The sequence below is a fragment of the Sinocyclocheilus anshuiensis genome, unplaced genomic scaffold (assembly GCF_001515605.1).
Source record: "Sinocyclocheilus anshuiensis isolate Anshui unplaced genomic scaffold, SAMN03320099.WGS_v1.1 scaffold1228, whole genome shotgun sequence".
Lineage (NCBI taxonomy): Eukaryota > Metazoa > Chordata > Actinopteri > Cypriniformes > Cyprinidae > Sinocyclocheilus > Sinocyclocheilus anshuiensis.
The window spans coordinates 102,932-117,450 of record NW_015547716.1 but is presented as its reverse complement, the minus strand read 5'-3'; the positions used below and the strand labels follow the sequence as shown (position 1 = coordinate 117,450).

General features: G+C 34.9%; 2 protein-coding genes across 2 annotated transcripts in view; one reads left to right on the top strand and one right to left on the bottom strand.

Moving 5' to 3' along the window:
• The first annotated feature begins 1,839 nt into the window (after window positions 1-1,839).
• Window positions 1,840-14,519, top strand: part of LOC107704196 (probable E3 ubiquitin-protein ligase ARI7) — a 25,452-nt gene continuing 12,772 nt past the window's right edge. The window contains exons 1-4 of the mRNA XM_016507083.1: window positions 1,840-1,978; window positions 5,032-5,135; window positions 5,589-5,738; window positions 5,822-6,288. Of these exons, the coding sequence (XP_016362569.1) occupies window positions 1,900-1,978; window positions 5,032-5,135; window positions 5,589-5,738; window positions 5,822-6,277 (789 nt within the window). The 5' untranslated portion in view covers window positions 1,840-1,899 and the 3' untranslated portion in view covers window positions 6,278-6,288. The remainder of the gene's footprint in view (window positions 1,979-5,031; window positions 5,136-5,588; window positions 5,739-5,821; window positions 6,289-14,519) is intronic.
• LOC107704181 (NACHT, LRR and PYD domains-containing protein 12-like) overlaps window positions 7,014-14,519 on the bottom strand; it is a 29,812-nt gene continuing 22,306 nt past the window's right edge. Inside the window, exons 11-17 of the mRNA XM_016507069.1 lie at window positions 13,379-13,507; window positions 13,052-13,225; window positions 11,294-11,467; window positions 9,770-9,943; window positions 8,670-8,843; window positions 7,972-8,145; window positions 7,014-7,553 (exon numbers count right to left, since the gene is read on the bottom strand). Coding sequence (XP_016362555.1) covers window positions 7,439-7,553; window positions 7,972-8,145; window positions 8,670-8,843; window positions 9,770-9,943; window positions 11,294-11,467; window positions 13,052-13,225; window positions 13,379-13,507 — 1,114 coding nt within the window. The 3' untranslated portion in view covers window positions 7,014-7,438. The remainder of the gene's footprint in view (window positions 7,554-7,971; window positions 8,146-8,669; window positions 8,844-9,769; window positions 9,944-11,293; window positions 11,468-13,051; window positions 13,226-13,378; window positions 13,508-14,519) is intronic.

Sequence of the window (14,519 nt, the reverse complement as noted above, 5' to 3'; positions counted from 1 at the left end):
CGTTTCCGAATATTCACACCAACAGTTGTCTCCTTCTCAAAAAGCTTCTTGCTGATGGTCTTGTAGCCCATTCCAGCCTTGTGCAGGTCTACAATCTTGTCTCTGACGTCCTTTGACAGCTCTTTGGTCTTGCCCATGGTGGTGGGAGAGGTTTGAATGGAAGATACACATTCTATGGACTGGTTTCTTTTATACTCATAACAAGATGACATTAGGAGTAATTTCTTAAAGTGACAGGACTAATCTGTGTTCCACTTGGGCACGTAACCAATCTGTGGGAGCCAGAATTCTTGCTGGTTGGTAGGGGATCAAATACTTATTTTACTCACTGAAATGCAAGTCAATTTATAACCTTTATATGATGTGTTTTTTCTGGATTTTTTTGTTGATATTCTGTCTCTATCCGTTAAAATAAACCTACCATAAAAATTATAGACCCTTAATTTTTTTGTAAGTGGTCAAACTTACAAAATCAGCAGGGGATCAAATAATTGTTTTCCCCACTGTATATATATATATATATATATATATATGCTGTACAGGGGCTTTCCGATGAAGCCACTTTATGTTTTGCATTGACTACTTTTTGATATATTTAATGCTTTGTTCTAATTCTGTTGCATTTATTGTCTGTTGGTTTATGCTACGCTATTCTAGATCACTGTAAGTTTGTTATTGACTCAATGTGTTGACTCTATGTTATTGTTTTATTCTCTGAAAAACCCTTACTGGGCTACTCTAGTTGCTGCAGATTTTCTTTCTCTTCATACTCGTTCATATGAATTTTATATATAAATAAAATGTGTTGTTATTTGTGTATTTTTGTTTCAATAAGATAACAGCTAAAATTGCACCTGGCCCATGGATGATACTGAAAAACAAGGTTAGTTTTATATTTGGGGCATATTTCAATCCCTTGCACTTAATAACTTACATGTTTTTGTTTTTCTTTTCTTTGTTTAGGATGTCCCCCAACAGATTGGATGTGGAGTCATGTTGATGGAAAGGCAAATCATGTTTAGCTATAAATAAACTAATGCTAGCTATCCAATTCAACGTATTTACAGTATCAGCTAGTTTTTTTTTTTCTTTTTTTTCTGGGATCTAAAACACTGGCATTGCCATCTTTCAGCTTTCAGATTCATTTAGCCACATTTTAATTATGGATTTACTTTTTCTTAAATGTTGCTGTTTTTCAGTACGCTCAGGAGGACAATGAAACGGCCCTGCAAAATCCCATCAGAAATGTGGAATCCAGACACCATTCATATTTCATTTTTAATTCATAGAGACTTTTTTAATTGAATGCCATAGAAAAAATGGGATTAAAATTGAATTATTATTTTCAAGAGTGAAAATCATTAATATCATAATATCATAATTTCAACAGTTAATTGTTTGCTGCTTTTTATATTACAATTACATTTCTGTTTAAGTTTTAAATTATGATTTTAGTTCATTTTTTTGTTGTTGTTGTTGAAATGTTTTTATTTGATTAGCATGTTGCACTTTTTCCATGTTTATTTTGAATTAAAGTATATTTGACATTAAATGTCCATTCTCTGTGTCTTTAAGTATTTGTTTGTAAAATGTCGTACAGTCAGTAATGTTACATTTGTGAAACGTGTGTGAAACTCTTTATAGAGACCAAACCTGTGTCGTTTCATTGAAATTTCTATGGATTATTGCTTGGCTCAAAAATAATGGAATGTTTCCCAAGTTAACCCGTTTTTATTGTTCGCTTGGGAAAGTTAAACGCCCTTCTGCACAGTCATCCATCAGTCATGTGATTTCGGGTTAAGTCTGCTTGAGAAGAGAAAGCGAAAGTATCTTCTGAGTGAGTCAAACAGACGTGTTAAGAAAGACACCGCACTTCTTGAAGATATTTTCTCGTTTAAAATGTCAAATGATGAGAAACGATATGCCACATCTGACAGTAACCTTGGCATTAAGCTCGTGGAAAAGTGCAGCGATATCGGTGAGTTAATTATTTCTAATTATTTAATAGAAATTGGCCTGTCTATTAAACTACTGTTTAGTAAATTATGTAACATCTGTGCTAACATTTCTGTTCTTATTCCATGACCTGAAATACGCATTTCCGTAAATTTGTGTTTTATCATTCTAATGTCTGCAACAATAGTCCACACAGATTCCATTTGATCTAGATATATGATATATATATATATATATATATATATATATATGATCATCCTCATGTGAGAGACCCCCATCCCAAAATGTAAAAGGCAACTGTATAAAAACCCAAATTATACTGTGAAAATTAATATTATAGATGGGTCCAAGTATTATATGGAAAAATTTAGTATAATATTTAGTGTTTAGTAATATAACATTTTATTTCTACTAATTACAGTATACTGTATTTAGTTAATTATTTACTTACTATTTTAATTTGTATTATTAATTCTAATCTAATTTGCATTTATTTGCTTGTTTTAATTTAGTCTTTGGTTATTTATTATAATCAAATTTTAGATTATTTATGTGAATTTGATCTTTTTTTTTGTCAGTTATAATTCTATTTGAATCCTTTTTTATTTATTTGCTTGTTTTGTTTATACTACTTAGTACTGTATTTATTTACATATTTATTTTAATACAATTTTTGTTCATTTTAATCTAATTTGTATTTATTTGTTTGTTTTAATCTAATTTTTATTTATTTTAATCAAATGTTGGATTATTTATTTGAATCTTATCATATGTTATAATTAGATTATTTCAATCCATTTTTTATTTGTTTGTTTATTATACAAATATGTTATTTATCTTACTAAAACTGAGTATTTATTTGATTTATTTGACTTGATTTGATTTTAATCATATATATATATATATATATATATATATATACAGTCATGGCCAAAAATATCGGATTGGTAAATATGATCAAAGAAGGCTGTGAAAATTAATCTGCATTGTTAATCCTTTTGATCTTTTAATTAAAAAATTCACAAAAATCAAACCTTTCACTGGAGAATAAGAATTTAAAATGGGGGAAATATCATGACATAAATGTTTTTCTCAAATACACGTTGGACACAATTATCGGCACCCCTAGAAATTCTTATGAGTAAAATATCTGTGAAGTATATTCCCATTCATATTTACAATTTTGAGCACACCAGGGTGATTATGAACATGAAATTATTCAGCCATGGCTTCCTGTTTCACAAAAATATAAATAGGAGGGAAAACAAAGGCCAAATTCCAAATTAATCATTTATCACAATGAGAAAAACCAAAGAATATATTTCTGATGTGCAGTAAAAGATAATTGAGCTTCACAAATTAGAAAGTGGCTTTAAGAAAAGAGCTAGAGCAGTGAAAATCCCCATTTCCACCATCAGGGCAATAATTAAGAATTTCCAATCAACATAAAATGTTATGAATCTGCCTGGAAGAGGACGTGTGTCTATATTGTCCTAATGCACGCTGAGGAGGAGAGTTTGAGTGGATAAAGACTCTCCAAGGACCACAGCTGAAGAATTGAGTCTCAGGGTCGCAAAAGCTTAAAAAAAATTGTCAAACAGCACCTACATCACCACATGTTCGGGAGGGTTTCAAGAAAAGAAAATGCTCTCATCCAAAAACAATCCCCAGCATATTCTGTTGTCAGACACGACTGGAACTTCAAATGGGACTGGCTTCTATGGTCAGATGTAACTAAAAAATTAGCTTTTTAGCAACAAACACTCAAGATGGGTTTGGTGAACACAGGGATAACAATGCTCAGATGTAACTAAAAAATGAGCCTTTTAGCAACAAACACTCAAGATGGGTTTGGTGCACACAGGGATAAAAAGTACCCCATTTGTACAATGAAATATACTGCTGTATTTTTAATGTTGTGGGCCTATATTTCTGCTGGAGGTCCTGGACATCTTGTTTAGATACATGGCATCTTTGATTCTATCAAATACCAACAGATAAAAAATCAATAAGTGTCTGACTCTGTTAGAAATATTATAATGGGCCATGTTTGGATCTTCCAACCGGACAATAATCTAAACACAAACCTTAAAAACAACACAAAAATGGGTCACTGAGCACAAAAGCAAGCTTCTGCTCTGGCTGTCCCAGTCCTCTGAGCTGAAGCCTATAGAAGATGAGTGTGGTGAACTGAAGAGGAGGAGCTGGGAATCTGAAGGGTCTGGAGAGATTCTGGATGAAGGAATGCTCTCTGATCTCTTGTCAGGTGCTCTCTAACCTCATCAGGCATTATAGGAGAAAACTCAGAACTGTTAAACTGGCAAAAGGAGGTTTCAAAAAGCATTGAATAAAAGGTTGCCGTTAATTGTGGCCAATGTGTATTAGAGAAAAACCTTTATTATGTACTCTTATTATTTAATCTTCTTTGAAAGAATTGTTAGACTTTCTGTTCTGTTTATTTTGTAATTGCGAGTGCAACTCCCTGTGTTTTGCTATATCAGAACAGGGGCGTAGCCATCATAGTCCATAGTTCAGGAAATAAATAAACCACATATCACTCAAACCACATATTGCAAAGAGACCATGTAAATGAACTGAACTGACAAACATTATTTGTTTCTTTATATATAGATGTAAAATAAATAATTTTATGGATTAAGTAATTGTTAAATAATTATTAATTGTAATTAAATAATTTAATTGGTCATTTCCGCCAATGATCATGTTTTTTTTTTTTTTTTGTCATTCAAGCACTTTCCAATTAATTTTGTTATTTAACTTAAAGGGGCGGTTTCCCAGACGGGTCAAATTAAGCCAAGAGTAGGCTTAATCTAGAATAGTTAATTATGGTTTAAAAAAACAGCTTTCTGAAACACAGATTAAGTACAGATGACTAATGACTATGGAGTCCTGAACTAAAATAAACTAGATTAATTTAAAACCAACTGTGCTAATCTGAATTGGCACAACAGAGGTTGCCTATAAAACATGGAATGAACCAAGAACATCTTAAAATTGTATGGAACTGAGAAGCAATATGTCTGTGGTGTTTAATATGTGTTATTTCCCCATCAGATCCATTTGATAATGATCCCGATGTTTTAAGAGCTAAATTATCCTGTGGTCACATCACTGGACCACAGACACTGACAGACTACTGCAGAGTACAGCTGGATCAGGTGAGTGTAGATTAGTCATTATTAGTACATCAGAAACAGATTTTACTTTTTTAATGCACTTCTCATTTTCAAATATTTTATTTTTTTTAAACAATGCTATGGTATGTATTCAGCATGCATACATAGAACACATCACATATTCCGCATCAAAGGTTCCAAAAGCAGGTTTTCACACCTTTGGTTCCACAAAGAACCTCTCAGTCACCAGTTCTTAAAAGAACCTTTTTTTTTTCCTTATTGTAAAAAACATTTTAATAATAAAAATAAACTTTTTTTCCCTATAAAGAACCTTTTGTTGAATGGAAAGGTTAAATGGACCGCTCTGGTTTCATTAAAAATATCTTAATTTGTATTTCAAAGCTTAAGAAAATTCTCATGGCTTTGGAACCATATGAGGATGAGTAAATAATGACAGAATTCTCATTTTTGCGTGAACTATCTGTTTAATTGCAGGGTAAAGCTGAGCTGAGATGCCCTGAGTGTAAAGATCTTTGGTCTTACACTGAAGTACGTAAACTAGCCAAACTCACACCTGAAGAACAGCTATACTTTGAGGAAAGACTTGCCAACAACGCTACTAGAAAGATAACAGACATCAAGAACGTAAGGACATATTCTACACCTTTTTATTCTTAGAAACATCTGTATGGTTCAGTTATTGTTCATGTTCTCTTTCTGTCTCACAGTGTCCTGGTTGTGATTGGTTGATCGAGAGATCAGACTCATCTAATCTCAGCGTGCAGTGCACCGTTTGCTCTGTAAAGAATAAAAAAACCTTTGAGTTCTGCTGGCAGTGTTTGAGAGAATGGAAAGGCCAGCGTCCTCGATCTGATCGATGTGACAATGAAGGCTGCAGCAACAGAGATCTGGATCTGCTGAGAGATTGTGCAACTATTATTTTACAAGATGCTGCAAAAATCGAATGTCCAGCTGTTCGTGCTTGTATAACATGTGGTTTGCTGATTACCCACAACACACAGAGGTGTAAATCTGTTACATGCTCGAGGTGTAAAACAGTGTTTTGTTTTGTCTGTCTCAAGCTCAAATCTGAATGTGGGAAGACAAGTGGTTTCTATAAACCCTGTTCAGATTGTTTGGCTCCACGACAGACTTCAATTCCATTTTGGAGAGATAAACAATAAATACATGTATTGTTTCAGAAAAGAATATTGTAAAATCTAATCATTTACAAGTGCTGATACAGTGAAAATGATACAATTGGTACTATTTATTACACAGTTTATTTTGTTCATGCATTCAGATTAAGCAGATGATCTAAGCAGCACACAAACTCACACACTGCAAAGTCTTGTTTTGCTGTTAGCTAACAATTCTAAGAGTTTCTCTTGCTTATCCTTCTTTCCTTGTTCTTGTGTTTTCTTGATCGTGGACTGTTTCACTGGTTTCTTGATTGTTTACTGCCTGCCCCGACCATTGCCTGTCTTTGGATTACTCTCGTCTCGTCTCTGAAGTTGTGTTTTACTGGTGTTTGACCCTGTCTGTTTCTGACAACGCTCTTGTTATAAAAGCTGCATGTGGAGCCTAACTCATCCGTTACAGGTGTAAGGTTTACAAGAACAAATTGACATGAAATTATTAAACCCAATTTATGTGTTTACAGTCTTAGCCAAGTATGTGATCTCAAGGCACCTGCATTAACACCTTACATTAAACTATTGCTAAAGCAATTTCACAAAAGCTAATTCTGTATGTCTATTCTGAGAGTTTGCATTTTTTTAAATAGAACACATTTTAGGACAAACGAACTATACCATACAAAATATTCAAATGAGTGTTTACGGAGGATGAGAGACATCATTTATAAATATAAAACATGTTATGACTGTTCATGGGTGTTAAATGATAAAAATCCCTGATTTTACTGTTCATCACAATATTTTAATTGGGCCATGAAAAGATATTCTGAGACCTATAAGCCCCAGTGAGACATCCATTAGTTACACCATTTCTGACAAGATCTCAAAAATTGATTTTAATGTACTTCATGTATTATAAGCCTTCCGAAGCTATAATTTGGCTATACGTGAGGAATATGTCAAAATGTTAGTGATTACCCAGAGAAAATCAATTATAATACACCCATAAACTTTGTCAAGGACCAGAGTTTATGCTGCTCAGCACTGAGACAATGTTATTGAATATTTGAATATGTAAAATCTAAAATGATCACTGAAGAAAGCCTCTGTGGATGAGATACATAGGTTGTGATTTAATGCAAAATTAAATCATGAAAGGAGTCTGATGATAGCAACTGCTCTGCTTGTAGTGATTTTTCCCCCCATTTAATTATTTATGATAAGCTTTTCAAAACAGGTCTCCAGGTCTGCGTCAGTCACTCTCCTATTCGCTCTCGTCTTGCGTGACCTCAGTGACCAGCTGTGGTTGATAATCTTCAGCCTGTAAGAGAGAACAAAACAAACCAAACAACAAATGATTACATCATTGATCAATTAAACAATGGACTGAGTGTCAAATGAATTACAATTACTTTTTATATTTTACATCATGTGTTTGTTAGTAAATCCTCAACTGTATCACTCATCTGTGATCATTCATCTCAGAAATGTTTAAATGGAAAACCTTTAATCACATGTCAAGAATTAGATCATCAGACACAGAGTAAGATTAATATTGTAAGTGATGGTCTCTATGGTGGAGCTTTATGCTACAGTGATGTGTCCAAAAACTTTCTGCTGTAGAGAATTTAAGTGAAATTAATCTAGGTGTCTTCACTTTTTGTCCATCAAAAATACATTTTTGCATCCCTTTGTGTTTCTTAAAAACATATAAACAGCAGCATAATAATGACACTCACCACAGTTTCTCCAGTTTACACTCGGGATGTTTTAGTAGAGCTGAAAGCTGCTTCACTCCTGAATCTGTAATGTTATTGTTACTCAGGTCCAGTTCTCTCAGATGAGACGGGTTTGATCTCAGAGCTGAACTCAGAACATCACAACCTCTGTCACTAATATGACAAGATCTCAACCTGTGTGTATGAGAGGAACAAATTATCCCTTTCAGTGACAGTACAGAGATGAAAGATGCATTTACAGAATGTTTTTTTCTGTTGCTGACATTTTGAAAGAGAACTTGCTTCTTTGAAAGAGAACAATTATGTCACATTGAGTTCAGTTATATGAATTTGCATGGTTAATATTGGTAAAGCAACATTTTTTTTAATCTCACTAATTAATGAAATTAATTTTGATGAATTTTGAACAAATTAATTTTGTTTGTTTGTTTATTTATTTACAAACAAGTTTTGATAGTGCAGCATTTGACTATTGGAAGGTTAATTATTGAGAGCTTCTAGAACACTTTATTATAATAAATATACTGTAAATGCTAGTAACCGAGGGAATTTGATCTCAGAGCTGATCTCAGAACAGCAAAACAGAAATTCAGTAAGACATACAGATATTGCTAGTCTGTCTGCTGAAAAATGTGTCTGATTTTACAACAAATGACCAATTTGACAACAAATATACAATACCAGTATTAGAATCATACCACAGTTTCTCCAGTTTACACTCGGGATGTTTTAGAAGATCTGAAAGCTGCTTCACTCCTGAATCTGTAATGTAATTCTCACTCAGGTCCAGTTCTCTCAGATGAGACGGGTTTGATCTCAGAGCTGAACTCAGAACAGCACAACCTCTGACACTGATACCACAAGATCTCAACCTGTGAGTGTGAAGAAAGAAAAAAAAAATGTTCCATCTTTCTGTTTATTTCCATGTGGCTGAAAAACACTTGAAGTTCACAATCAAATAACTAATAAATATGAATGACATTATTAAGTATGGGATAATGTACATTCAGCCGGTTGTTATCTCAGAATAAGCCCTGACAGGGTGATCAGGTCTTGTATCAGCCTGAAGGGGTTTATTCTGAGATAACAACCGGCTGGATGTACATTATCGCGCTTATTACATGGCTACTTGCCACATAAGTAAATAATTAGACGCGAAATATTGATTTGAGTTGAAATATTTGAATGCAAAGCTTCCGTGAAGACAGAAGTTGCGAGCAAGCGGCAATTTTAAACTAGACGGACATTTAAAGTAAACGGTGCAGTCAAACCACTCATTACACAACATTTCACCACAAAAATAATTAAGGCAATAAAACAATTAAGACGAAAATTCCGACTGCTGTTACCCGGTGTTAGGGTTATGTTTAGTTTTGTTCTGTTTTCATTGTGTTTTCAGTGTATCTGTTCCCCTGTGACCTAGTTTTACTTTGGCTCCTAATTGTCATTTCGCTCACCTGTGTTATATTAATTAACTCATTAGTTCTTTTGTTTGCTCCCCTACAAATACCCTCAGTTTTCTCTTAGTCAGAGTCCGTTCTCGTTTATGTAATGTTGGTGTACTTGCCTGTCTCCTGGATTTGTTTATTAAAATACCTTTTGTTTATATCCTTCGTCCTCGTGTGTGTGTCCCTCAACAACCCGTAACACCCGGATGAGCCTGTGCTATTAGCTTTTACCGGTTGTTATCGAGGGATAACATACCTCGGAATGTCACGACTGACCAATCAGAATCAAGTATTCCACAGAGCCGTGTAATAATAATAAATATAAATCAAATAAAGTCACTGACACTCACCACAGTTTCTCCAGTTTACACTGAGGATGTTTTAGTAGATCTGAAAGCTGCTTCACTCCTGAATCTGTAATGTTATTGTCACTCAGGTCCAGTTCTCTCAGATGAGACGGGTTCGATCTCAGAGCTGAACTCAGATCATCACAACCTCTGTCACTAATAAAACAAGATCTCAACCTGTGAGTGTGAAGAAACACATGTGATATGAACAAATGTTAATGTCCCGTGAGGATCAGAAAAATATGCACTTTTGGTTTCTACAATAATTAGTCAGGCAAGTTATTTACTTCCATCCTTAACCTCTTTATATCTGTTGACATGTGTTACATGCCCCAGTAAGTGCTGGGCTTGTGGTTTTTTTTTTTCTCTCTCAAATTCTCTCGGGCATATTGACCTGCTAAAAACAACCTCCTCCTAAACACATTCACATAATCCAATAGGCTTATTGGATGCTCTTTCCCCTTCAAACCGTCTTCTAGAACAGCCAAAGGACTCCGGACTTTATGCCTAAAAACGAGTTCATTAGGGCTAAAACCTAAACTAGATTGTGTTACCTTTCTTGCTGCCAAGAGAACCAGTCCCTCCTCCCAGTCACGACCCAGTTCAGTACAATAAGAGCACAACAAATCTTCAGGGTCTGATGGAAGTGCTCTAACTTTGCAGATGGTACACTCGTCAAAATAAAGGTGCTTCAAAAGGTTCTTCAAGCGATGCCATAGAAGAACCATTTTTGGTTCCACAGAGAACCATTCAGTCAAAGGTTCTTTAAAGAACCATCTCTTTCTTGCGTTTTTTTAATCTGAAGAACCTTATTTCGCCACAAAGAACCTTTTGTGAAACAGAAAGGTTCTTCAGATGTTAAAGGTTCTTTATGGAACCATTTAGACAAAAAGGTTCTTCTATGGCATTGTGAAGCACCTTTATTTTTAAGAGTGTAAGCACTTGACTGTCAATGTTTCACTCATAACTGCTTCAATATCTCGGCAAACATTTTGGAGGTAAAATGTGTTCCCCGGTCACTTTGAATAATTCTTGGGATACCAAAAATGGCAATAAACTGTGAGAGAGCCTTTAGTGGTAATTTTCCGTAATGGAAAAGCTGCTGGATAACGGGTGATTTGTCACATAACCATTAACAAAAATGTACTCCCTGATTTTGAGGGAGGCAACAGCCCCACACAGTCAAGCTTTTGAATTAGTTAATTTGAAAACAAAACTGCATTTGATGATCCATGTCATATGCAGCATAACACGACCAATCACTAACTTGCTTATTTGATCAGTGATAAAGCGCAGAGTATTTATATAAAAATATCCTACATTGATAATTGTAATTTGTTTTGCTCTGCAAGCTAATATACAGCAGACCAAACTGTGAACTGCTATTCACCCAATCACTGAAGTGAAAACTGAAGTGAAACAGACTATTTTAAGCGCAACAATGCAACCTTGATCTGCTTCACACGTCATTGACTATGTAGATCAGCATAAACTTAATCCCATTAGACCAGACAGTCCTGAACTCACCCCAGTTTCTGCAGTTTAAACTGAGAATCTGCCAGTAGATCTGAAAGCTGCTTCACTCCTGAATCTGTAAAGTAATTGTTACTCAGGTCCAGTTCTCTCAGATGAGACGGTTTTGATCTCAGAGCTGAACTCAGATCAGCACAACTGACCTCATTAACATGACAAGATCTCAACCTGTGAGTGTGAAAAAAATAATGGATTGTTAACCCTTTCAGTCAGAATACAGTGAAAATCAGACATCATCAGATAATCACACATAAACATAAAGATGTACAGTTATTGCTGGGCTCTTAGGAACACCACCGAGAGATAAGATATGTCATCTGAAAAGTGTCCTAACAAGTCTGTCTGTGTGTGCTTGTAAATGGGGTTCTATTGTCTGTTCATGCTTCCTGTGATCTTGCTCATGTTGACTTCTAAAACAGGAGACAACATTACTAGCCGGGTTTCCTTCTAAAGTTGCAAATTTAACTTGTGCACAAAATTGGAATATGACATAAAACATTTGTGAATAAGCACCGTTTCCATCCAACGAGTCAAAGAGAACAAAATCGTCACTTCCTGATAAACTGGCGCTATACATCACTAAGAAAAGTCAGAGGAGGACACACCATCTAATGCTGGATTGACATATTCTGCATGATGTGTTTTATTTCTGCTCTCATACACTGAGATTACAGCATTCACACAGAGAGCATGCTGTGGAGTGTTACATCTCTTTCACTGAAATAAAAACACCTCACTCATGGATGTGTGAAGCCACTACAGATCATCAACACTGCAAACATTGAACTTTACAGCTGGCATCCAACAAGAACGAGGCCAGAGTGAGTTTAGCTTGATTTTCAGTTCAAAACCTCAAAAAATTATGCAGTTATAGAATAATAGATGTTTAGGATGCTGCAAACAAAACCATCCAATAATTTCACAATTCAGAAAACAAGAAAATAACTGTCTACCTACATTTTTACCTTTCTTTGAACATGGTAAAATTAAATTAAATTAAATATGAGTGTCACAAACTCGCTCCCTGTCACTCCGTTCACTCACCACCAGAGGTCACCACTCACCATAATAACTCTAACACCACACAGACTGTCTGTCTTGCCTGTCTCTCCCTGTCCGTATACTGTTTGCCCCTACCTGGACTATTGCCTGTGTTTCTCGGATTACCCCCTTTGCTTAGCCCCTCTGGATTAAGTTTGCTGTTGATCGATCCACGCTCGCCTTTGGATTACTCTTTAGTTTTGCCTGTGTTATACCTGTTTGCTGTGTGTTATACCCATGCCTGTTTATCTGACCATGCTTTATCCAAATAAAAGACAGCATATGGATTTGTACGCCTCATGCCCTGGTTACTCCTTAACAATGAGTAAATGAGTTGAGGACAAATGACTTTTACTTCATTTCAAAACACTTTCTTTGTTGGCCATATAAATTCTGAAGTGGACAACTTTTTTTTAAATGATGGTCACATTTTGCAGCCTGCTTTGTTTAAATGTATATATTATCTTAAAACAGACAATGATTATATTGTAGCTATGACAGTTAAGTTCACTATTTAGTTCAAATGTATAATTTTGCTTTTCATATTTATATAATCTTAGAACTGATAGTTGTTTCTATAACAGCTGTTCACAGGTTCTCTAGAGACTTCTGACATGCCAAAACCCACAAACGTCTTTCCCAGACTGATAACATTGAGCCATTACATAATCCAGTAATCACAGGCATTTCACCAACAACAACACAACTCACCACAGTTTCTCCAGTTTAAACTCGGGATGTTTTAGTAGATCTGAAAGCTGCTTCACTCCTGAATCTGTAATGTAATTGTCACTCAGGTCCAGTTCTCTCAGATGAGACGGGTTTGATCTCAGAGCTGAACTCAGATCAGCACAACCTTCCTCATTAATACGACAAGATTTCAACCTGTGAGTGTGAAGAAAGAAAAAAAAGTTGTTCCATCTTTCTGTTTATTTCCATGTGGCTGAAAAAAACTTGAAGTTCACAATAAAATAACTAATAAATATGAATGACATTATTAATAATAAATATAAATCAAATAAAGTCACTGACACTCACCCCAGTTTCTCCAGTTTACACTCGGGATGTTTTAGTAGATCTGAAAGCTGCTTCACTCCTGAATCTGTAATGTTATTGTTACTCAGGTCCAGCTCTCTCAGATGAGACGGGTTTGATCTCAGAGCTGAACTCAGAACAGCACAACCGTCCTCATTAATATAACAAGATCTCAACCTGTGAGTGAAGGGACAGTTATGAATCTTAATAGTTTCTTATTCACAACTACCAAAAATATAAAAACAACACAACAACAACAAAAATGTACCCCAGTTTCTTCAGTTTACACCGAGAATCTTCTAGTAGAGGTGACAGTTTTTCTATTCCTGAATCTGTAATCTCATTCTCACTCAGGTCCAATTCTTTCAGATGAGACGGGTTTGATCTCAGAGCTGAACTCAGATCAGCACAAGCTTCCTCATTAATATGACATGAACTCAACCTGTCAAAGTCAGAAGACAGAGAGAATCAGATAAAGCCACACTCTTTCAGAGAGCACTCAGACTGTCTGAGTTCACAAGGCACGTGCATGAGCAAACTCAAATTTCAGTGGTGTGGTAATTTCCTGATCATATTTAAAAAATGGTTGAAACCTACGTAGCTACTGTCTGTTTTCTGCTTGTTTTCAGTTTTTTTAACAAACATGAAATGGCTAGGTAAAAAAGATGAGTTCTTTACAGTCCAAATGGACAGTTTCAATTGTGTCACATGGATGGCACCATTACTCCAGAAAGTGTGGGGCAAAATTTTATCATTTAAATTAATATTGATAGCTCTAATTTTATAAAATTTCAAACTAAAAATCATGTGCCACAACAAATGCAATTAGAACATAAATCAAGCAAATATTCTTCAAATTAATTTTATTAAAAAGTAAAGAACTCTCAGTGTTTGCTTCCTTCAATATTAGGGTTAGTTACATTCCACTTATAAAACAACATTTCTGGATTCTGGTTTTTTTTTTCTGTTTTTAATCTTTCTGGACTCCATTTTAATGGTTAAAATACATTTTAGTAATCAAAAGCATGTACAATTAATTGAAATCATGACACTTATTCAATTTAACAATTGTATTAAAGGGGTCATATGATGCGATTTCAATTGTTCCTTTCTCTTTGGAGTGTTACAAGCTCTTGGTGCATAA